Raw genomic sequence first — 25820 nt, forward strand, 5'->3', positions numbered from 1 at the left:
TTGAAGTGGAGGGCTGCACTTTGTGAGGGTGAGAAGCTGGAATGGGGTGGCTGGAGTGGGGTGAGAGGAGTGGACATGTTGAGGTGGTCAATGTCATGGCGGCAGTTGAGGATGAAGAGGTCGAGGACTGGTAACAGATCAGGATGGGGTGTCTAAGAGGATGGAGTATGTTTGAGGTGGGAGAAGGAGTCCTCGGAGGGTGGATGAAAGTCACGATTGAAAAAGTGAGCTCGGAGTCAGAGGCACTCTTAAGGTGTCTCAACAATCAAGATTAGATTTCCCTCACTTAAGTGCAAGTCCGACCTTGAGAGCTGACACCCAATCAGATTGGATTTCTGTTGTCTGAGCAATATTAGTTGCAGCAGTGGCCAGGACTAGGACGGCAACAGCCCTGTAATTCAAAGTTCCTAAGTCCAGGTGTATACTGGAGAAAATGGAGAGCCAGGCAAGTGGGGATCTTGATGAAGAGACCAGGGTGGAAGGAAGTACCTGTAGAGGCGGACATATGGGGCTGGGGGTGGGTAAACGGATTTTGAGTAAGGCACCCTCACCTTCATTCCCAAAAGGGTCTTAGAGCAGTGTGATGTCAGGTTTCAACATTTTCTTGAACTTTTAAAATTTCAAAAATGGAGGTTGTGTGAAATGACACTCTCAGTAGCCAATAAGTGGGAGGGAAGCATGATGGCTTCTGGGAAATTTTACTGCGAACATCCTCACCGCCGTACTAAACATACCGACAAAAGGTTGTAATGTTTTGCCAAATAAAATAAATGTCAAGGTGGCTCACATATGAGAATTGTGAAGATCATTTAAAATTCAGGTCATTTGGTTTTGCAGAAGATTTGACCAAACATTCACAATCATTTACTTTCAACAAATAACAGTTCAACATGACAATAGCAGGTATTTCTTTTATCAACTGTAGTCAAGTGCAGAAATTCTTAAATTTTCTCATGAGCTAAAATCCTTCCTATTGTGCAGACACCTGTATCATGGATAAAAGAGGCAAAAACACCTGAACTGACCTCCAAAAAGATCCAAATCACTGGTTGTTGCTGTAGGAGCAGGAGCAGGTGTAGGAGTTTCAGCGATTGTAGGAGGAGTGGTCAGGGTGGCTTCTGCTACAAATGGATCAGAAGGTTGTGCCTCAGAGGCATTAGGGAGGGCAGGAGAAGTCAAAGAATCTGTATTACAAGCAGCAAAAGTAAGAAGGGGAAGAAAACTGATAAAAACGTTCAGTTGAAGCCAAATTCCAATCATGTAGTTTACCAAACAATGCTACCATTAATGATGTAATTGCGAGAAAATGTTAACGAATTTGAATAAAATATATTAAATTACTCACCTTCACCTAAAAGATCTGTCCATTGCAATGATGCAGATTAAAGAAAGTGTAAAGAGATAATGGTTCAAAAAAAGGTCTCATTTGTATTCAAAGAATGTCAATAAAATAAGGATTTTTGGGACAGATTTCCTCTTAAACTCATGTTTAACAGCCAAGTTAAAATTATTTACTGACAGTACCACAAACAACGCAACATTCAATATTACCGTATCATCCCTTTCACCCAAAATTATCAAAATTCTTGCAAATTATTTGTTATTTTACTGACAAAGGTTCAGAATAAAACCACAAACCTGAAATTTTAAAACAAGTTGGCAAAATAGAACTCCTAAATAATAATATTTTCGTTCATCAAAGAAAGTTTTTATTAAGAAAAACAGAAACGATATTAGGTGCTTGGAACATATTACCAGGCAGGCGGTAGAAGCAGATATGTCAGCAGCATTTAGGTAGACACATGAACAGATAAGAAAGAGAGGGGCACATGGGTCTTGTGCAACCAGATGGGATTTATATAGAATGGCATCATAATCAGCATAGATGTGGTGGGCTAAAAGGATTGTAATGAGATGTTATGTAACTGACAGAATCTGAAATGACTTAAAGTGATCATCTCAACATGTTTATCATTTCAACCTTACCTGAAAAGTTTAAAGGTTTCAAATATATTATTATCAGTACAATAAAGTTTTTAACATAAATTTTTTCTATATTTGATAGCATCAGAAAGGTTGCTTGTTCATGCCACACACACAGAAATTCAAGTTTTATTCATTTGTATGTTACAGTTTTACAGCAGTGAATGTAACCCCAATGCAATAAGAACCACAACATATTTATGATATACTATGAAACAGATACTGTTTGATATGTATGAAGTCAGCATATGTTTTCTTGAAATGCCATATTTGAACATTCCAAAAACATTACTGCTAATGCCAAGTATACTGTAACTAAATTATCAATCTGTATTTTGCTCTAATATTGAGCACTACCAAGACCATAGATCAGCCTGTAAATCAGTAGGTAACAATTGCAGATAGCTTAATCATAAAATTGGAAAACAGAATCCTGAGAGATGGCTAAAGTGATATGATACTGATTAAATATCACAATGCGTATTATTTATAGTCATAGAGTCAGAATTGTACAGTACAGAAACAAACCCTCCGGTCCAACTCGTCCATGTCGCCCAACCTAACCTAATTCCACTTGCCAGCGCCCAGCACATATCCCTCTTAAACCCTTCCTAGTCATGTACCCACCGAGATGTCTTTTAAATATTGTATCTGTACCAGCCTCCACCATTTCCTCTGGCAGCTCATTCTATACAGGTACCACCCTTTGTGTGGGAAGGTTGCCCCTTAGATCTTTCCCCTCTCACCCTAAACCTATGCCCTCTAGCTCGGAACTCCCCCAAACCCAGGGAAAAGACGTTGTCTATTTATCCTATTCATGCCCCTCATGATTTTATAAGCCTCTATAAGGTCACCCCTCAGCCCCTGACGCTCCAGGGAAAACAGCCCCAACCTATTCAGCTCAAATCCTCCAACACTGGTAACATCCCTGTAAATCTTTTCTGAACCCTTGCAAGTTTCAAAACATTCCTCTGATAGGAGGGAGACCAGAATTCCACGCAATACTCAAAGTGACCTAATATCCTGTACAGCCACAATGTGACCTGTCAACTTCTATACTCAATGGTCTGACCAATAAAGAAAAGCATATTAAATGCCTTCTTCACTATCTACTATCTACTGTGACTCCACAATCCTATCTACTGTGACTCCACTTTCAAGGAACTATGGACTTGAACTCTAAGATTTCTTTGTTCAGCCCCACTCACCAGGATCTTAGCATTACGTGTAAACGTCCTGCCCTGTTTTGCCTTTCCAAAATGCAGCACCTCACATTTATCAAAATTAAACTCCATCTGCCACTCCTTGACCGATCTGATCAAGATCCCGTTGTACTTTCCAGAATCCTCTTCACTGCCCACTACACCTCCAAATTTGGTGTTATCTGCAAACATACTAATTATACATCCAATGTTCACATGCACATAATTTCTAGAAATGACAAAAAGCAATGGACCGAGCACCAATCCTTGGGACACACCATTGGTCACAGTTTTCCAGTCTGAAAAGCAACCCTCCACCACCACCGTGTCTTCTATCTTCAACATAGTTCTGTATCCAAATGGCCAGTTCTCCGTGTAATCCATGTGATCTAACCTTGCTAACCAGTGTACCACGAGGAACCTTGTTGAACACCTCATTGAAGTCCATATAGATCACATCTACCGCTCTGCTCTCATCAATCCACTTTGTTACTTCATCAAAAAACTCAATCAAGTTAGCGAGACATGATTTCCCACACACAAAGCCATGCAGACTATCCCTAATCAGCCCTTCCCTTTCCAAATATATGTAAATACTGCCCCTCAGGATTCCCTCCAATAACGTGCCCACCAACGATGTCAGGCTCACCAGTCTATAGTTCCCTGGCTTTTCCTGATCACCTTAAACAGTGGCACCATAATCGCCAACCTCCAGTCTTGCGGCACCTCACCGGTGACTATCGATGATCCAAATATCTCAGCAAGGGGCCCTGCAATCACTTCCCACAGAGTTCTAGGTTACACCTGCAGATTTATCCACTTTTATGCATTTTACAACATCCAGCACCACCACCTCTGTAATATGGACATTTTTAAGATGCCACCATTTATTTCTCCACATTCTGCATCTTCCACGTTCTTCTTCATATTAAACACTGGTGAAAAATACTTGTTTAGTATCTCTCTCATTTCCTACATTGCTACAGAAAGGCCGTCTTGCTGATCTTTAAGGGGTCTTATTCTCTCCCTAGTTACCCTTTTGTCCTTAATGAATTTGTAAAATCCCTTTGATTCTCCTTCACCCTATTTGCCAAAGTTATCTCATGCCCCCTGTTTTGCTCTCCTGACTTTCCTCTTAAGTACACTCCTTCTGCATTTAAGGATTCACTTGATTTCTGCTGTCTATATCGGAAGTGTGCTTCCTACTTTTTCTTAACCAAGACCTCAATTTCTCTAGTCATCATGCATTTTCTTCAGTTGCCAGCCTTACCTTTCACCCTAACAGGAATATAGAGTCTCTCTGGACTCTCATTATCTCATTTTTTGAATGCTTCCCGTTTTCTAGCCATTCCTTTATTTGTGAACATCCACATCCAATAAACCTTTGAAAGTTCTTGCCTAATACTGTCAAAATAGGCCTTCCTCCAAATTAGAGCTTGAACTTTTAGAACCGATCTATCCTTTTCCATCACTATTTTGAAACTAACAGCATTACAGTTGCTAACCCAAAGTGCACCCCTACTGACACCGGAGTCACTTGTCCTGCCTCATTTCCTAAAGGTAGGCCAAGTTTTGCACCTTCTCAAGTAGGTACATCCACATCCTGAATTAGGAAATTTACTTGCACACACTTACTTCCTCTCCATCTAAACCCTTAACAATATGGCAATCCCAGTCGAAGTTAAAATCCCCTACCAATAACACTTACCGATAATTGAGATCTCCTTACAAATTGGTTTTTCAATTTCCTGCTGACTTACTGGGAGGTCTATAGAAGAATTCCAATCAGGTAATCATGCCTTTCTCATTTCAGGTCCACCAAACAACTTCCCTGGATGTATTCCAGGAATATCTTAAGTACAGCTGTAATGTTACCCCTTATCAAAAAGGCCACCCCCATCTTTCTTTCACTCCTATAGTGTGTGTCCTGGAACATTAAGCTACCACGTCCTGTCCATCTCTGAGCCACAGCTCTGTACTTGCTAGGATATCCCAGCCCCATATTCCTAACTAGGCCCAGAGTTCATCTGCCTTCCCTGTTACACATCTTGCATTGAAATAAATGCAGTTTTGTTTACCTCGTTCTCTGCTTTGTTGCTGCTAGCCTTGACTGTTTGACTTACTCGTTTTTCCAATTGTACTAGTCTCAGACTGATCTCTTTCCTCAATAGCTTCCTGCTTCCCAGCCCCTAACCCTCTCCCCACCTTAATAGTTTACATCCTCCCAAGCAGCTCTCACAAATTTTTCTGCCAGTTAGTCCCCTTCCAATTCAGGTGCAATCCATCCTTCTTGTACAGGTCACTTCTACCACAGAAGAGGTTTCAATAATCCACAAATGTGGACCCTTCTCCCTGCAATAGCTCCTCAGCCATGCATTAATCTGTGTTATCCTCCTATTCCTGCCCTCATAACCTCGTAGTTGACAACTTATTACTGACCAAATGGTAGAATCTGCCACCATACCATTATTTAATATGGCTATTGTATCCATTTTCCCAATTTGTATCATGCTACTAAGCATTGCTATTTCAATCCTTGCTTTGTCAAATCACAAACCAACGTACTCAAGAAAAACAACTGAAATTCAGCAAGAGGAAAAAAAAGATGAAACACTGTTGAAATGCAAGTGTTCTGAAATTGAGATGCTACATTTCATTTTATAGCCTATTTAATTTGGCTTAATAGGCTAAAAATCTTTTAAGTGGGATTTTGTTTAGTATTAAACTGAATTTATTTAATACTGCTATTTAAGCTAACACAAAAGAATATTGCAAGCTTGAAATTATTTAAAGTTGCGTATCTTGAAAGTTTTAGAAGTGGTCTGAGGACCAAATGAGAAAAATACTCAAAAATGAGCAGGGAAACAAAGTCAAATGTGTGTGCAGGATCCAGTTCTCCCAATTAATCACTGTGTTCTTAAAATTCTGGTTATAAATAGATGTCTTACCCTGTACTGACTTAAATCTTTTAAAAAATCCATATCGAAGAATTATACCTGAAAATTCACAATACAGTACTAATTCCAATAGAAAGCTTCTTCAGAAATCTTCAATATCAGCAAAGAGAGAGAACCAGAAGGGTTCATTATCAGCATATTATCATAACTTCAAAAAGTGAAAAGATAATTTGTCAGTGGACTAAAAGCCTTTCTTGCAATGCCCCATTCTCACCTCCCCAAGCACTGGATGGCGGATTAGTAGTCACTGTTGATTGCACTGGAGATGTAAAATCTGGCTGTAGATCAAGAAGATCACTGGATAATTTAGATGCACTGGAGAGGAAAAGGAAACATTATTAAAAATCATTAAAATGATCAAAATACTTCCGTCAAATTTAGATATAAAATCATTGTAACTATAATAACTAGTAACTACAATTAATCTGTACTCTTTCCTGACAGCAGACTTTGGTCTGAAGATGGTTTTATGTTATATTCAAATAGCTAAGTCTTAAAAAAAATGCTGATTTCTAATAAGATTCAGCAAGTGTCACTTTTGGTAAATTTAATGGAGGGTTTTTCTCTGCAAGCCAGAATGAGTTTTTTTGTGCTCTCTTTCCAAACTTGCCTCATAATCTATGTATTGTGACCTTCTGGCACCCCAGTTAGTACATGCTCTTACTCAGAGGTGGAAATACTGGCTACTGCTGGGATCTTCTGGGATACCAAGCACTGGTGCCACCTTAAAAGCCTAGCTGTGCTCCCAGTCAACTGCTGGCAGCTTGCAGTTGCCCCGCGCAGTTGTTTTATTTTCTGTACATCGGTCAGAAGCAAATTGTTATCCCACTTTAGCCAAGGAGTTGTGCATGGGGTACGTGTGCAGTCATTGCTCATGGAGCATTCCCTGAAAGGTTGGTGCTTTGTGGCAGCGTGGAGAAGCACATGCCAGACAACCACCCTGACTTTCAAGTCGTCATTAATCACCATGTAGTCCATCCAGCTGTGAGAGAATGGGAAACTGCACATCAGTAAGGTAAGGTGACATAATAATGCATACAAATAGACTACTAGACAGAGTCTGGTAAAAACCGTCATTTGCCATTTAACATTTGTTCGGAAAATGGGACGTTCTGCTCTTGACATCAATCTCACAATTTTTACAACTTGCGCACCACAGTCATGTAGTTCAGGGCCTGAGAAGACTTATCCCCATTGGAAAATAGCAGCGCGAACATACAACTGCCATCGCTGGTAACCAATGAAGCACAGAATAATACAAAAGCTATCCAATGTGTCATTTTCATGCCTTGATCTTACAGGGGTCTAACTATTGCCACTTACTCCTACCTGGGGATACCTGTCTATAAGGAGTGCTTCTAAAAGGAGAATAATTATGTTCAAGGCTGAAAAAAATCCCCCCCCCGCCCCCAAGGGTCGCTGGTGGAAAGGAGGGGGAGGAGGAGGAGAGGGAGAAGAAGAAGGGAGAGAGGGGGAGAAGAGAGAGAAGAGCGAGAGCGCGACAGAGAGAGACAGGAGTGTGTGAACGAGGAGATTTTGAAATTAAAAATTTACTTTCATATTTTAAATTTATTAACACGGTGAGTTGAATGATATTCATAGGTATGCAGAGCTGGAGTGGTTGGTACAAAACATTTAAAGCCAAACACTGAACCTATTATGATAGATACATAAGCTCAATGCAAACTCATTTAATATACAAATGGCATTCAATTATTTAGGTTAAGAATTAAGTGGTGGTGGTTCAGAAATGACAACATTATACATTAAGGGCGGCATGGTGGCACAGTGGTTAGCACTGCTGCCTCACAGCGCCAGGGACCTGGGTTCAATTCCCGCCTCAGGCGACTGACTGTGTGGAGTTTGCACGTTCTCCCCGTGTCTGCGTGGGTTTCCTCCGGGTGCTCCGGTTTCCTCCCACCGTCCAAAGATGTGCGGGTCAGGTGAATTGGCCATGCTAAATTGCCCGTAGTGTTAGGTAAGGGGTATATGTAGGGGTATGGGTGGGTTACGCTTCGGCGGGTCGGTGTGGACTTGTTGGGCCGAAGGGCCTGTTTCCACACTGTAAATCTAATCTAATAAACTCAGAGAAATAGGGGATTAATTTTAATATGGAAAAATATAAAGTATAGACATGGAAACTCCATGAATGATTATATTTTAACATGGATGAAACTGACAAACTTATTGCGAAACATGTAAAAACATCTGTCTGCTATTAGTTTTCTTTTATCTGCAGAACAGAGACAAGGACAGGTTACAGGCATATTTCGTATTATCGTTTCCAAACATCACTTTGGAATTTCCAGTTGGGGCTTTAACCCAATCTGCAGAGGAAAGCCTGGCTGCCTGTTTGTAGCGAGTTATCTGTTTCACCTGAGCTTTCAAATATTGTGGACATCATTGACCAAGCATATATAGAACTCTGTCTGTCTCTGTCTCTCCCCTCCCTCTCCCAAACTGTGATGCCCATATGATGTCAGTTACTACCCTATGCACCTGCTATGCTACATAGAAGTTCCACGTTTTGTTCAGGTAATACTCTCACATATTATTGAAAACAAGCTCTTGCAAATACTTCAGAAACTTTCAGTCCACATCAGTATCAACTATCTGAACTGGCTACAATCTGCATAGTCCCTTTCAGAAAGACTTCCTTTCACAAAGAAAGAGCCATCAACCTAAAGAAGAGTCCAAACTATTCTTGCAATGTGGAAGTGGAAAAGACTAGTTAAGAGTTTGTGGACATTTCAATGTGGACATCGAGATAATAGCAAGTGTGGACATCACACTGCATTTTTGTTGACATCACAGCTTAGGGTCCACTGCATTTGCATGTTGTTTCTTCATGCAATTCTCCTTCTCATTTAAAATTATGCAGGACAATGGGAAACAAATGGATTTCTTTGCTGCATGTTTATTCATAGCAGTAAGCAACAAAGCAAAGCAAAGTAAGGCTTGGTTTAAAAAAAAGCATCCAACAAAATAAAGCTGGGAGCAAAATACAGGTAAATTAATAACTGTTGAAAGAAAAACAATTTTGTCATTGCTTTCATCACTCATCAGGACAATTTGCAAAACTACAAATGAAAAGGGGAAACCAATATGTATTTTAAAAGAGTGTATTGACTGGTTGGCAAGTGGACTCTGGTCGAGGTGTTGCTGTGGAGAATGTTGCAGTTAACAATTGACAGTTAACTGCCAAGCTTTGTTTAGATCTTAAACCAGGCAGATTAGTTCTAATTGGTCAGGACTTTGCCTTTCAAAATGAATCAGCAAATGGTTGCAATTACTTTGTGGAGTTGAAATAGGTGCAACGAGTGCACATGTCCAATCCACAAGTAACAGGGCACAGAATTTTAGTTTATATAGTTCCAGTGTATACTTGTGTGCCATACTAAACTTGACTGACAATTCAAAATTGGTCATCTACTTAATTCTTTCCACACTCAGGATTATCCAGCAAATGTCATTCAATGGCAGATCACACAAATGTTGGACCATCTATTGAGTGTTTTGCAAATGTGGGGTGATTGTGTACGTCAATAGTTTACTTGTTATTAACTGCTGAATGGAGTAAGTTGCTTGAAAAAAATCCAACAGTCTTTGAAATGTATGACTTGCATACCTGGCAGCATACAGACACTAAAATTAATCCACAACATTACTACCTTGTATTATAGGCAGAACACAACTTTGTTTGATAGCAGTATCAAGTCACTGAATACCACTCGTATTGCTACTGAATATAAAATTGTAATGGATGTTCTGGATGTAGGTTTGCTCGCTGAGCTGGAAGGTTCATTTCAGATGGTACCTAATAGGATGATGAAACATCTGCAGTGGGCCTCTGGGTGAAGCCTCCAAATTGTAAAATAATTCACTTCACTGATTGCCTAAACTTTAGAGATACTTCATTAGATGAGATTACTTAGTGTGGGAATAGGCCGTTCGTCCCAACAAGTTCACATTTTTGGACTGTGGGGGGAAACGGGAGTACCCGGAGGGAACCCACGCAGACACTGGGAGAATGTGCAAACTCCACACAATCAGTCGCCTGAGGCAGGAATTGAACCCAGGTCTCTGGCGCAGTGAGGCAGTAGTGCTAACCACTTTGCAACCGTGCTGCCCATATGTTCCAGGGTATTCTCAGGTAGACTGGAGATATTTTTTTAAAATAAGAGTTCAAAATACCTTAGAGTCTTTCATGAGATTTGCAGGATTTACAGTGGGAAATGATCTGATCAGGATCATTCTGGCACATCTATTTTATACCAAATGTGATTGTAGTTTGGACATTATTTTAAGTTGTCTTGCAAGTGAACCTATAGTTCTGCAGAGAACGATAGGAATCCCAACAGTGACCTGTGAAGATATGTTAGTGTTCGAGAAAGAACTCCCTGGCCAATTTCTGAACAAAGACATTGAAGAAAGAAAGCTGATAGTGAGTGTAGAATGGAGCCCTTTAAGACTGGTAAGGAAATTGTTCCATGCAGCTGCAGATTCAAATGTAGCAAACCTATCATCAACATATCAAATATGGAAGTAGTAGGTGGTTTGATGTCACTCCGTCAAAGACTCTTTTCACAGAATTAAACAAAAGATGTTTGCAAGACCTCGGCCTAATGGGGATATCATGATAACACCATTTATTTGGGCATATATGACAGTGTTAAAAATGGAAATCAACCGCCTGGGTTGCTGAGTTCATAAGTTCAGTTAATAATCGATTTATGTAATGGTGATGTGTTTAGATTGCCATTATGTAGTGCTGCAGTGCAGATATATGTGGCTTTTTTGGTGCATTGGTGAATAGGCTAGCACTGTCACATGAGCACGTGGGCTCTGCACTGCTATCAAAATGCATGCCCTGTATAAACTTTACACACGGAGGAATCATGTAACTCAATTATTAACTGCTGCACTCTCTAATGTCAAATTCTTTATACTTTTCCTCTTTACTCATTCTTGTGAACTGCCCCGATAAAAGCTTTGACAACATTTTCTCAATAGTCAAGTTCTATACCACCAAATGACTATAACAATCATGTTAATTGCATCAATCCAATTAATGTTAATACTACTACTAAAATAGCACAAATTTTAAATCCGCATCTGGATGTGAAATGTTCCATCAAGAACTGAACTTTAACTAGATCTGCAAATTACACATGAATGCAAGCTATAATTAATCGTATGTGCAATTATTGCAAGGGTAAGACAAACAGCAGGGTTCCAACTCATGAGCAATGTGAATTTTAGCAGGGACTCCAATTACAATTTTTGCTATAGGATTAAGCTGATAAATCAGCTCTGTACCATCCCTTAGCTCGGCATTTTTCTTATTGTGAAATGCAATATACTGTTTTTCAGGTTTGAACATCAGGATATCGAAATTTCCAAGAGTTTGGACTGAATTGGGACTCAAGTTTGGGACTAATAAGCCTTCCGATAGTACTTTTAATTTGAGAGCCTTGTGAGTGTCAGTATGTTATCCCTCCATGGGGTATGTCATATCAGCATCTGTTCCTTTTCTCACTCAAGGTCATAACAGTTCAAGCAGGCTCACTAAACAGGAACTAGGGAACTTGTTTTTATTTATTCCCTCTGTTGCTCAAGGTCTTCAAACTTGATCACTTTCAGTGATTGCTAAACAGCTAACTCAGACCAGATGAAACTTGGATGTTTCTGATTCTGAGACAGCCAGTCTCACAACAGTCAGAATTATTATTCAGACTCCTTAGAGTCTTACAGCACAGACACCATCTAAGTAAAAGCAGAACACAATGACAGTCTTCAACTCTACAAACATGGAGAGAGAAAAACAGGTAAATGTTTCTGATAAGTAGTTGTAATGCAAGGTTATTGACCAGAGATCTTTCAATTTTACTTCTCCCTTCACAAATGGTGTCTAATCTGAGTATTTTCAGAATTTGTTTCATACTTCAGATATCCAGCACCTGCAGATAGTTAGTTTTTGTATCACTTATGTAATATTTTTACAGCTTACTGCATTAAAAACATAGTTAACAACCATGAAATAAATTCTTCCAGGTGAGGCAGATTTTTTTTTTAATAACAGAAAGAGGGTGAAACCATTCAATTCAAACACAATTTCGGAGACATCATGAACTTTATTGTAGCAGCAAACTGAACTTTTGTGAGCACTTATAGAGTCAGAGTCAAAGATGTACAGCACGAAAACAGACCCTTCTGTCCAACCCATCCGCGCCAACCAGATATCCAAAACCAACTTAGTCCCATCTGCCAGCACCCAGCCCAATTCCCTCTAAACCCTTCCTATTCATATACCCATCCAGATGCCTTTTAAATGTTGCAATTGTATAGCCTCTACCACTTCCTTTAAAGTCTTTGTTTTGAGAACCAAGGGAATAATTACATCTGTTATGCGAAAGGGAAGTGGGTATGATGTCTTAACTCATTTGATGATAGGTCTCTAGTCCCGAGCTACAACATGGGTTTATATTTTGCTTAGTTTTAGAATCATTTGAAGTCATAATGAATTCAAATGGGATAGAAATGCTTGTTAGTCAGCAGCAAACTACCACATAAAGGATGAGTTCAAAGATCAATTTTTGATTGCTAAATGAAAAAATGGTGACTTAACTGCTTTCTATACCAAATTGGCATACACATACAATCACAAAAAAAGTGTGCATTGAATCGTAGCCAGTGAAACTACAACTGGAATAGATACACTTGCAAACAGGTTGCAGCAAAAATGCTACTCTAACTTAAAAGGGCAAAAAACAATTGTGTGCTTTATCCATTGAGTAGAGGTGACAAGAGGTATCTGTTTGACCTGTAAAATCTGTTTTGCACCCATTGAATATTATGTTGCAGAGAGTGGGCACTTGCTCACGAAGATGAATTGTGAAGTTTAACTGAACACAAATATCTAACATAAAAATTCAAAACATAACAGGTTAACTCAATGCCGGAGGAAAGATCACAGAAGCGCTTCACAGGAGGCTCCCAAGCACTGAGGATGTCACCTAGACAGAGGACGAAAAGTCTGCAACACAAATTCCCAGCTCGGCAAACACAACCACAACAATGAGCACCCAAGCTACAAATCTTCTCTCAAACTCTGATTAGTTACCACTCTCTACTTGTCCTGCCATTTTTTTCTAATCCATGCAGTTAGCCAGGTTCCTCTAACTGCAGGCCCCTTCCCTCCACTTGGATCTGTAACCCCTGTTATCTTTATACAGCAGAAATGAAATAGATATGTTTCAAGCTGACGAGTAATTGTTCTAAATTTTAATAAGATAAAGCAGCTTAAAGGTCAAGAGACAAAAGGTCCAGCATTATAAGAGAATGCTTTAGCTCAAGAACAGACTTACTTTGTCGGAACTACAGAGGGTGGGGGTGAAAACAAATCGACTACCGCAGATGTATCAGCCACCTTTGCTGGACTACAAGTAGGGGATGATCCCGTGTTTTCCGGTGAACCCTGGAAGGAGAAAAGTACATGGAAAAACATTTGTGAACTAAGTAGTGAAATTAGTTTCTTGAAATACTAACAAAATAAAATTGTTCAAGCTCAGAATTTATTATTATTTGCAGTCATTTTTGTCTGTACTTTAACTTAAATGTTTTTATCGAGTTATTTTAATGAAAGAAACATTTCCAAGCATTTGAGCGCCACTATCTGTGCATAAGACAATGGTTCTGAAAGGGACATACTGGACACAGCATTGACCTTCACCCAATCGGAGGTGGTCATACTGGCTTGACTGGGAATAAGGCAGAACACGAAGATCTCATGAATTCAGACATATATCCTTGAATGTCCTCAGAGCATGACAGCGTAAGCAGTGTGAGAGCACACAAGTGAGTGAGAAAACATGGCAGCATAAAGGAGAGAAGTGGACCTACAGAGGGATAGTAGAGGCGTGAGATCTGACTAGGGTCAAATTGGGTGGAAAGTAGAGGATCAGTTGTGAACTGGGGATTCAATTTATTGGCTACCCAGTAGTTAGAGATGGTTTTTGATCCTCGAGCTTTTCCCAAGGAACTATTAAATTTCAGTAAGATAGAACGGAGGTTTTGGATGATGCTCAGGAAATCTTTTTAAAAGCTTACAGATAGAGACTATTGTCACGAGGAAAATGTAATTTCCCATGCAAATCTGCTGAGTCAGCAGCATTGGGATTTCTACACAGACCTAATGAATGACTCCAATCTACTCTGAGAACAATTAGCTGGCCATCAAACTTTGTTGGTCAAATTGTTAAAGGTTGATATAAGGGTGAATGTCAGTGTCTTATCAGCTGAAGTACAATGTCTAAAGAAATAGAACAGCCTACTGAGATGCAATAACATGGTCCAGCTGGCATAACACTCAGGATTAAAAGTATGTTCAAAATAACTGCAACAGAGTTGAGAATGCTGACATGAATTTCCACCAACCCTTCTTATTTATGCCTATATGCAAATCTTGACCTCAACATTCCATAAACAGAAGATGTTCAACTATTTCCAAGAGGCAGTTAAGGCGGCAAGAGAATCCAATTTATGCCATGTTTATTTGAAGAGGAGCGAGAGAACACTCAGAAATGAACTACTTTTGGGCAACTGGTTGAGATATTTTTTCTCCTCACAAGGAATTCTGTGACAAACTGCAATGAGAGTGAAATGTTTTCCATTCCTACCACTGAGGATCATTTCGGTGACAAATCAAAGATTGCAAGCAGAATCAAATACTGACACAAGAGGAAGTGTACAACCTTTTCCAACTCACTGAAGCATTTTTGTTTCAGTTAAAGCTGCCTGCAGAACAAATATTTATAGCAGGTTTAAAGCTGACAACAGAGGATGAGATACCATAGGCACAAGAACAACATTTCAACTCTTTGACAATCAACACCAGCAGCAAAGATAACGTTAGGTCAGTAGTGAAGTGAAGGTGGACTGAAGATATACTAGTACAGCAGGTATTTTTCTAACTTCCATGGAGGGCAAGTGATAATAACAAAAAGCTTCAACATAGATCTCTCAGCAGATTTAGAATAAAGATGTGTTTGCACAATTGAAGGTGAACTGCAAATAAGACAGCATGTTAAGCATGGGAGTCAGACTGGCAAAGCAAGCCAGAAGGAAAGAATTCAGAGTATTCAGAATAGCTTCAGAGAACAATATGTTGTTGACCCAAGCAAGAATGAATATATTCTCAATGTTGTGATGTGCAACAAGGCAGGGTTTTTGGCAGGTGATCAAATGAACATTATAACTATTGAGATGACATACAAGAAATTCACAAGACTACTGTTCATAGTATTGAGAGATATTGTTCTATAATTCACTTTACCAACTCACTCAAACACACTATATTTACTATATTGCATTTCCATTCATTCATTTTACTATTACAAGTGAAACTGAATTAAAACATCCCTTCCAACCCATTATTGCTCCTTTACACCTTTCGATGCTTATTGGCCCCATGCTGCAAGCAGTGTTTAGACCTGTTTCTGTATCGAACATTAACCCTGAATAAGTGTTAATACTGTAACCTACTCAGAACAACGCCTAATCTGCCATTGTGTCACCCATAACTCACTCAATATTATGGACAGGTTGTAATAGATTGCAGAACATCAAACAGTTTCCTCCACTCGTGTGTATTGTTTAAATACATATTAAATAGCACTGACACCTCCCTTAAGAGACTTACGATCCAAACAGCACTTCTGTGAAACCATATGAATGAATGTCAAAACAGACAATAGTAAATGACATCTCACTACCAAGCTGGGGAAGATCAGTTTAATAACCTGTATACTTTTATTTAGTACATGCACAATTTCTCATCTATTTAGATCACATTGGATTAATATTGTTACTAACATTACTAACTTTAAAGACAAAAAGACTAACACCTCTTAATTATGCAAGCTCAGACCGGATAGACGTTCTAATGTAACAGCTAGTATTTAATAAGTGCTTAAACCATCTCCTGCTCTCCTACGGCAGATGCCATGCAAATGTTCTGTACAATAGAAATATGTAACACCATTGTGCTAAAACTTTAATATATGCAAGAACTGTGTAGAAAGAGGCTACTGTAAAAACTGTACTTCGGATTCCATCACCACCTTGAACTGTGTTACTGCAGATGCCCAATACATAGACAATTTTCTCCACTCAGTCATTATTGAATATGACCCCACATTATGGATTGTACCTTAAGCAAACTGCGTTTATGTCAGCGTGTCTCTTGTGAATGTGTCTCTGTATCAGTACTGCTGTGTTTGAATATATGTCTGTGCTTGAGTGACTGAATATCAGATGTATTACAGTAACTTGAAATCAATGTCCTCACAACTGTTTTATATTATGAATATATTGGGAATAAAGGTGTGAGCATACTGTAGTGTAAATTTATCTTTTAAATTATATGCTGCTGTTACATCAATTATCCTTTTCCCAAAGTAGTTACCTAACTGCAGAACTTAATTTCACTGCTCACTTAAATGACAAAGAACTCTACAACAGTTACTTCAATGGTCATTTAAATGTCATCTCTCACAGAATACTACTGTTTTATACCCTAGGAACAATGAAGCAGGGAGTTGTACATGTAGATGAAATAACTGAAGACTAATTTAGAGCTTTAATTTTGACCCAGTAGCTTGCAGCTTTTGGCCTGTGTACGAGGAAGTTTAATAATTAACATACTAGTATTTTTAAATCCAGGGAATTCCCGATGGCAATGGGAATTTGTCTGCATTTGGTGAGTTTCATAAGTGGAGTGTAACCAGAGGGAAATTAGTTTGCTTTTGTTTAGAAGAATCAACATTTACATTTACCTGATAGAGAAACACAGCTTGGAAAAAGGTTTAGTTTTTAAATTTGGAGACAACCTGGTGGAAATTAGGTGTGTGGAACAGTTTCACCTGAATAAATAGTTTAAAAGCTGTTTGGAAACAGGCTACCTCAATGGAAGGATTTTAGTTTGAAAGCACCATAGTAGCATTTGGTTAGAATGCTGAAGGAATTATTTGAAGTTGAGAAAGTCTGAGCTTGGTGTGTAATATTTTCTTCTTCATTCACAGGATGAGGGCATTTATTGCCCATCCCTAATTACCCAGAGGGCAGTTAAGAATCAATTACATTGCTGTGGGTCTGAAGTCACATATAAGCCAGACCAGGTAAGGGTGGCAATTTCTTTCCTTGAAGGAAATTTATGAACCAGAAGGGTTTTGCCAACTATCGACAATGGATTCATGGGTCATCACTGGATCATTAATTCCAGATATTTCATCGAATTCAAATTCCACCACAAACCTGGATGCTCAGATACCATTATCTGGGTCTCTGCATTAAAAGTCCAGTGATAACACAATTAGGCCATCATCTTCCCCCTTGAGTAACGAAGGGAGAGAGTTAGATAGTCTCAAGACCAGGAACTGAAAGACATGGTTAAATTAAACTGATAGATGTAACAGAAAATCAAACTCTCAGATATTTCAGTAAAGTTAGCGTACTGGGATAGGCGGGATTCTGTTTGACTGTGCTGCAAAATCTTTCAAACTGTGTTATATATAAAATAATTTTGTTTATTCTAATGTATTGCTTAGCATGCATAATAAACTTCTGGCTTATTGTTAAAACCAAATCTGCAGCATTGCACGCTTGCATTTCAATGAACGACATCCTCAACAAATAATAAAATGCGAAATATGAATTATCAAGTTAGATTTCTGTGAACTGAATTGTCCAACATGATCAGCAGGGATCATAAAACACAGTTGCAAGCACTGCAAACTAAATGAATGTAGCTAACAATTCAATTAGATTCTGTACCTGCATCACGCATTTACCTAACAAGAGGCAAAATCGATTTCAATTTTATTTGATTGCCTAAGAAATCAGCTATAACATGGGCTAGTTTGAATGTGACTTTTACTCTTGAACTTTAAGATTCCCATTGCATCAGACTTTTGTTGTATCCTCCATATACAACATTTTTGAAACATAAAATGTGGCCCTCATTGTGCAAGGATAACATAAGGACAATGATGAAAAAGGATTTGGGCTCAAAAGATCAGGATATTAAATCTGTATGAAGGAGATTAGAAATAACAAGGATCAGAAAAACACTCAAGGTCCATAAATTACTCCCATAACAAGAGTTATAACATTGGAAAAAGCATCATGCAAGAAAAAATTGGAGCCTCTACCAAAAGCCGCATGGATAATTATAATAGCAATGATTGTAATCATCTTCCAGACTGGGACAAAGGAATTATGGAAGTGGAGTTTGTATAAAACTTTTCTAACAGTTTTCTGGAACAAATCTGTTATGTAACTAACCCAGTATTCCTATTTTAATATGGTACAGTACAATGAGACTGGGTTAGTTAGCATTCCCATAGAAAAAACGCAACATGGTAAAATGACAACTGAATTCCATAAGGAATTTGGAAGTGATGTTCTAGTCTCAAACAAGAAACTTAAACTTAAATAAATCCAATGACGTAAGTATGAAAGGAGACCTGTCCAAGGGTGAAAACGTATGGTGGAAAATAAACAGTGAAACATTTAAATAATAAAACAAATTGCATTAAAAAATAAAAGTGTAGCAACAAAGATCTGTGGCTTATTAAGGAGGTTTAGATTAAGGAAACTTTGGATTAAAAGAAATTTAATGTTACAAAAACTAACAGTAAACATGAAGATTGGGAGTGCTTTAGAAACCAAATGACATCAAAAGCTCAAAAACGATTGGAAATTTTGCTTTTCTATTCCTGGCTAGTTTAACAGCATTTACAAGTGCATAAATAGGAGAAGTGCAGACAAAATGAAAGGTAGTTGATTAGAAGCAGAAACACAAGGAATTATCATGGAGAATGGAAAATGACAGATGTTAAAAAATGTCTAAAAGACACCACCTTAGAGATAGAGGCCAGTAGTAAGGATTCTCAAACTTTCCCTAGCTTCAAAAACAATCACAGCAGATTATAAATTAATACAACACTCTCTGCTCAAGAAACTGAAAACATGACAGCGAGCCTGACATAAATTATCAACAAAATGCTGGAACCCATTATCAAGAAGTTATCAAAATTATTTTATGAAAGGCAAGTTGTATGACAATGTTTTACAAAGATGTAAATAGTAGGGCAGATAAAAGGGAATTACAAATATGTTGTGCTTCAATTTACTTACATTTAATACAAAAACTGTTTATGGATAAGGGTTTTACTAAGTTGATAGAGGATTGGTTAATGAACAGAAAGTTGAACATTCATTTTCAATAGTTATTTATTTGAAACAATATATTCACAAAATTGATAGTATTAGGAATAGTTCTCATGACAAGGGCCTAAGGTTTCATCTTTGAGACAAGTAAAGAACACTGGTAAATTTCAGATTAATCCTTCATTGCGGAGATAGGTTTGGGGTGCACTCAGGCCAACTGTATCTGAACAGAGTTTGGAAACTGCCACAGGATTGTCACATTTTGAGGTTTGAGTGTTCCTCTTGCTCTCACACCCATTCACACTCAAAAGGCCCCATTTGTGCCACCTTATATCCTCTCTGCCCATCCACAGCCCCTTACCTTCTATGGCCTCTTCCATGCCAAACTGGAACATTTCTACACCCATTCAGACTTCATAGGACCAATTAATCCTCTTGTGGCAATAGGATATTGACAAAATTTCCAAAAAGTTAATTCTTAACTTTCATCTTTTACAAAATACTCCTTCTACCACAGGCAACACAATCATCTGGATCTTTAAATCTCAAAACCAAAAACTGCAATCTCTTCAACTTTTTTCTCATTTTGATAACCCTATAAAGGCTTCTGAGGAATCACTCGTCTCCCTGTGGAGCTCATCGAATAAGAGTTCCCTTGATAACAGACAATGGCTTGCCAACTGGAACTCATCACCTGAAACTGATAATGTAGACCCAGTAAGTATCTTGTGCAGAGGGCTGTGGACAGATTGGAGGACCTTCTCATGGGTCTGACCCTGGGCCTGGCCAGGTTGGTTATAAACAAGTCCAAGCAGTGGGCTGTGCAGGGAGTCATAACTGCAACTCTGCCCCTATTTATGGTTATGATCATGCCCGCGTGTTCTTTCAGAATGCGCAGGTGGTGCCCCTCAATGCTCGATGTCTTGAGAGAGAAGTCACCAACATAGGGGATGCAGTGATTTATTTCCCCCTCCAACTGAATTATAATTTAGCCCTTTCCCCCTCTCCCTACCCTCCTCAGTTTTGATTGTTTGTATGGCCCATAATGGATTTTACTGATAAATACTTGAATGGCCACATGAGTGATTACTGATGGTTAATAGCTTTAAATGCAAAGTCATGGTGATTTGGTTGTAGGAAAGTCGCTCAGTTGTATGAGATACATCTTCTGGTATAGATAAAACAAACATCTGCAGACACAGAAAACAAAACAGACCGAGCACAATTATTGTGGCACAGTGGTAGTGTCCCTGCCGGAGATCCAGAAGTACCAGGTTCAAGTCTCACCTGCTTCGGAGGTGTGTAATAACATCTCTGAACAGGTTTATTAGAAAATATTTACAAAGCAAACTCAGAGGGCTGTTGTGGCACAATGGTAGTATCGCTACCTTCGAGCCAGGAAACTCAGGTTCAAATTCCACCAGCCCCAGGAGGTGTATCCAGGAAGCAGACAAAGGGAGGACATGTTGATTTAATGGAAATGGCACTGGCCTAGTAATGCCTAGGCCCACACTACTGTTCTGGTCCATGGGATCAAATCCCACCACAGCAGCTGGTAAAATAAAATTTCACGAAATAAAATCTGGAATTGAAATCCACTCTTAGTTTATAGCTAGCATCAATTGTTAAAAACAGAAAGCAGACCCAGGGCTCTTGTGTTGCAGCAATAGTGTTCCTACCTCTGAGCCCGGAGGGCTGTGTCCAAGTCCCACCAGCTCCACAGGTGCATCATAACATCTAAACAGGTTGATTAGAAAATATACAAAAAAAGTAGACTTGGGGATTCCTAAGTAATTACACTCATACCAGTCAAAATTGAGCAATGAACAGCATGTATCAGAGAGGGAGAAGTGTGAAGCAAATAATGCTTCCCCAGGAGTCCAGTGTTTCACTACTAAGCAATGACTGGACTCAGTCAATAATGCATAATAAAGCTTGGTTAGCCCATATCCTTTAGCAGCACTAATAACAACAAGAAACCCCGAGAATGGGGTCAGGAATCCCAGGATTATGGACTGACCACAGTTTCACACCTCCACATCTCCATATCGTCATGAAAATCCAACTCAAAAGGTGTGATCATTTCTTGCAATGGTGAGGAAAACTATTGCTAAAAATTGCTCAAATAAAAACAAAGCTGCAGATACTGGAGATCTGAAACAAAAACAAAAATTACTGGGGAATCTCTGCAGGTCTGGCAACATGTGGGGAGAAAGCAAAAACTCGAGAGAAAAAAAAACAATAAAAAAAACTGGTTAGATAATCGAATTATCTCCAACATATATTGTGCAATACGTATATGGACTTTATCACCTCATGAGGAATAAGCTGAACATCCCATATTGTACCTTCATTAAAATGGAGATTCAATAATTACCATATTTCCCTGTGATGCTCCAGCAGTCCTAAAAAGGAAATAAAAATTGAATAAAGTGAAAACATTTTCAAACATTATCTGCCATAAACAGGGATTAATTGTTGCTAGAATGTAGTGTTAGCATTTTTGAACTTATAAGCAAAAGTAGTTTAGAAATGGCAAAGAATTGTTTAAATAAATATATTATGAAACACGAGTTGTACCGACAGTGCTTTCTGAGGCAGAAAAATGCAGCCCTACAAAGTTCGTAAACCAATTTTAATTCTAATCTCTTTTTGATTCCTTGTTGGAGGGTACAAAATTAGCTTTGGCTAAGAAATAGGAAACAGTAATGATTAATGGACTTCCTAAATCTGGTGAATGGAGTGCCTGAGTATTGGGATTCTTGCTTTTCCTTATATAAATACAAATGATCTAGATCTCGTGTGCATGGGACAATTAAAGTTTGCAGACAACAATAAACTTCAGAGTTTTGTCAACCAAGAGGATAGTGAAGAAAGGACATTGACATATTGGTAGAGTGGGTAGACAAGCGACAGATGAAGTTCAATGGAAAAGAGAGGGGTGATGCACTTCTGTACAAAGAAAATGAAGACACAGTATTAAAAAAAGTTCAAATTACAAAGGCGAGCAGGAGTAGAGACATCCAAGTCATTAAATATGGTAGATAAGTAGACAGAGCTGTTAATAGGGCATACTGTTTTTTTTAGGTAAAAACAATGACTGCAGATACTGGAAACCAGAGTCTAGATTAGAGTGGTACTGGAAAAGCACAGCAGTTCAGGCAGAATCTGAAGAGCAGTAAAATCGACGTTTCGGGCAAAAGCCTTTCATCAGGAATACAGGCAGAGAGCATGAAGGGTGGAGAGATAAGGGAGAGGAAACTGGGGGTGGGGAGAAAGTAGCATAGAGTACAATAGGTGAGTGGGGAAGGGGATGAAGGTGATAGATGGAAAAGAAGATAGGACAAGTCATGGGGACAGTGCTGAGCTGGAAGTTTGGAACTGGGGTGAGGTGGGGGAAGGGGAAATGAGAAAAATGTTGAAGTCCACACTGATGCCCTGGGGTTTTTCAGGTTTCATGAATAGGTGCATTAAGTACAAAAGTAGGAAGGTGATGAAGTTAAGATACTGGTTAGACCTAAGTTAGAGCATTATGTATACTCTTGAGCACCATGTTTTGGAAAGGATGCGAATGAATTGCAGACAAAGTACTTATGGGAATGGTTCCAGGGATGAGCGACTTTAGTTCTAAAGAAAGACTGAAGAATTTGGGACTGTTTTCTGTGGAGGAGATTTGACAGAAGCTTTCAAAAGCACAAGTGGTCCACACAAAGTTACTGAGTAAATAAATGTTATCACTTGTAAATGGATCAAAAATCAAAAAATGTGTAGTATTAAAATGTTTTGCAAAAGCAAATGAGAGATGAGATTAAAAAAAACATTTCCACGGCAAATAGTTAGGATATGAATGCATTGCCCTCAAGTGTGGTGGAAGCAGAGTTAATTGAGACATTCCAGAGAATATTGGATGATTATTTGTTTAATCAGTAAAAAACTAAAGATACATGGGGGATAATGCATGAGACTGGTATCAAGTTAAAATGCTCCGAGAATCGGTGCAAACAGTGCGCTGAATGGTAATCTTCCCCACTATAACAATTCTTTCATTGATCAGAGCAGGTGAAATCAGAGCAGATAACTTTTTAAAGAACGTATTTGTTCTTCCAGATTACCAATGTGCTATTGTCTTTCCATTCAATTTTAAATTTATTCTCTCCAATTAATTTACAATATACAGTGTAAGTACTGCAACTCAGATGCAGGCTTGTATGCCAAAATCTTGAAACAAATCTGTTAGAAGCGCAAAATTATTACTTTTGTACCCTGTTCAGATTTTCTCCGCAGGTTCAATCTGTCTGGATAGATACTTTCTAGATTAATGCTCTACACAACCATTTGTAAAATGACACACAAAAATAGCACAATTTGTTTCAAATTTCTTTCATGTGGAAACATTTGTTTGACCCCTTTGTGCCATGACTCTGAATTAGTACATTGGGTTTTCCAATATTTCCTCATACTACCAGAAAAAATGTACAATAATCCTGGGAATTTAAAAAAGGAATAAGACTGAATTTAAAATATCAAGTTAGTCAGTTCAATCTTGAACCAGCAAAGTAGATTGAAATCAAACATTAAGCTGTTGTATAAGAACAAAATACTTCATGGCCAACATGTTCAGCAGGAGAGAAGAAAACAGATTCAATAAAAACTAACAAGTTCAAGATATTTAAGATTTGAGAGACAGCAAATGAAAACTAACACACTTATAATTGGACATCAATTTTTGAACAACTGACAGTGCACAAGCTGATTCCTCTGAAACTGTTAAAAATAATCAAATCAGGCTGGTAAAATGGTTCATTGTTTGCCAGAAGCAACATACTTCCCAATGTTTGTATAGAAAAAGGAATATGTTCAAGTTTTGCATCTCTTTTGAATAATGCAAGAGATTGGGGGTTGGGGGAATGTTCATCAAGGCCTCTTTTGCTTTCTCCACATTATTTGCCATCTAATCAGCACCCTTTTCTCTTATTACATACATCTTTATGATTAAAGGAAATGTCACATTCATCTACTTGTTTTGATAAGTATAGAACTAAAAGCTTTGTCAATATCTCACTCCTTGAAAATCTGTGAAGAAAATAATCTGACCACGGAGATGTGCTATTTTTCAGTTACTTTTTAATCGTGTTATTTTGTTGAATTTCTTGCATCAGATTAAATACTGGTTGTCTCTGGATATCAGTAAGTATAGATTAAATAATTATTAAACATGCTTACCATTTCTTCACTTTCATTCCGTTCACCAACACCTGCTCCCAAGAACCACCGCCTCTCCTTAACAACCTCAATTTTCCTAAAGCTCCTAGTGTTTTTGTCATTTTTGCTGCTCTTTCTATTGCTTCCATCTGTATTTCTCAGAATCGGAACTATTCTGTGCATTCTTTATTGCCCCTAACCTCTGTAGCCAACCATGCAAATTTACATTGTGGCACAGGGCTCTGGCACAGAAGTGAAGAGGGAAGAGGACAGAGGGAAGAGTCATTGGGGACTCCATAGTTAGGGGGACAGATAGGAGGTTCTCTGGGGACAAGAGACACTCTCGGTTGGTGTGTTGCCTTCCAGGTGCCAGGGTTTGTGATGTCTCTGATCATGTTTTTGGGATCCTTAAGGGGGAGGTGGAGCAGCCCCAACTCGCGATCCACATAGGCACCAACGACATAGGTAGGAAGAGAGATGGGGATTTAAGGCAGAAATTCAGGGAGCTAGGATGGAAGCTTAGAGCTAGGACGAACAGAGTTGTCGTCTCTGGTTTGTTTTCCGTACCATGGGCTAGTGAGGCAAGGAATAGGGAGAGAGGAGTGAACACGTGGCTACAGGATGGTGCAGGAGGGAGGGTTTTGGATTCTTGGATAATTGGGGCTCTTTCTGGGGTAGGTGGGACCTCTACAAGCAGGATGGTCTTATCTGAACCAGAGGGGTGCCAATATCCTGGGGTGGTGGTGGGAGAATTCACTAAGGCTATCGGGGTGGGTTTAAACTACTCCAGTAGGGGAATGGGAACCAACATTGTAGTTTGAGTACAGAAAAAGGTTGGGAGTAGGGAGGTCCAAAAATCAAGTTTCAGGAATGCAAGATGGCACCAGCAAGCAAGAAGTTGATTTGAAGTGTGTCTACTTCAATGCCAGGAGCATCTGGAATAAGGTGGATGAACTTGCAGCATGGGTTGGTACCTGGGACTTCGATGTTGTGGCCATTTCGGAGACATGGATAGAGCAGGGACAGGAATGGTTGTTGCAGATTCCAGGATTTAGATGTTTCAGTCAGAACAGAGAAGATGGTAAAAGAGGGGGAGATGTGGCATTGTTGGCCAAGGACAGTATTGCAGTTGCAGAAAGGATGTTGTTAGGGGACTCATCAACTGAGGTAGTATGGGCTAAGGTTGGAAACAGGAAAGGAGAGGTCACCTTTTTGGGAGTTTTCTACAGGCCTCCAAATAGTTCTA

At 38.9% G+C, this 25820-nt stretch overlaps 1 protein-coding gene across 12 annotated transcripts in view; it reads right to left on the reverse strand.

Annotated features, from left to right (window-relative positions):
- Positions 1 to 25820, reverse strand: part of snap91a (synaptosome associated protein 91a) — a 225365-nt gene that overhangs the window by 67162 nt on the left and 132383 nt on the right. For 10 of the 12 annotated variants that reach the window (XM_060850085.1, XM_060850076.1, XM_060850147.1 and 7 more), the window contains 4 exons: positions 21750 to 21777; positions 13510 to 13619; positions 6357 to 6457; positions 1026 to 1184 (listed from right to left, as the gene is read on the reverse strand). In XM_060850085.1, the coding sequence (XP_060706068.1) occupies positions 1026 to 1184; positions 6357 to 6457; positions 13510 to 13619; positions 21750 to 21777 (398 nt within the window). The remainder of the gene's footprint in view (positions 1 to 1025; positions 1185 to 6356; positions 6458 to 13509; positions 13620 to 21749; positions 21778 to 25820) is intronic. The other 2 variants (XM_060850138.1, XM_060850155.1) reach the window with 1 other exon arrangement.

The sequence above is a fragment of the Hemiscyllium ocellatum genome, chromosome 3 (genome assembly GCF_020745735.1).
Source record: "Hemiscyllium ocellatum isolate sHemOce1 chromosome 3, sHemOce1.pat.X.cur, whole genome shotgun sequence".
NCBI lineage: Eukaryota > Metazoa > Chordata > Chondrichthyes > Orectolobiformes > Hemiscylliidae > Hemiscyllium > Hemiscyllium ocellatum.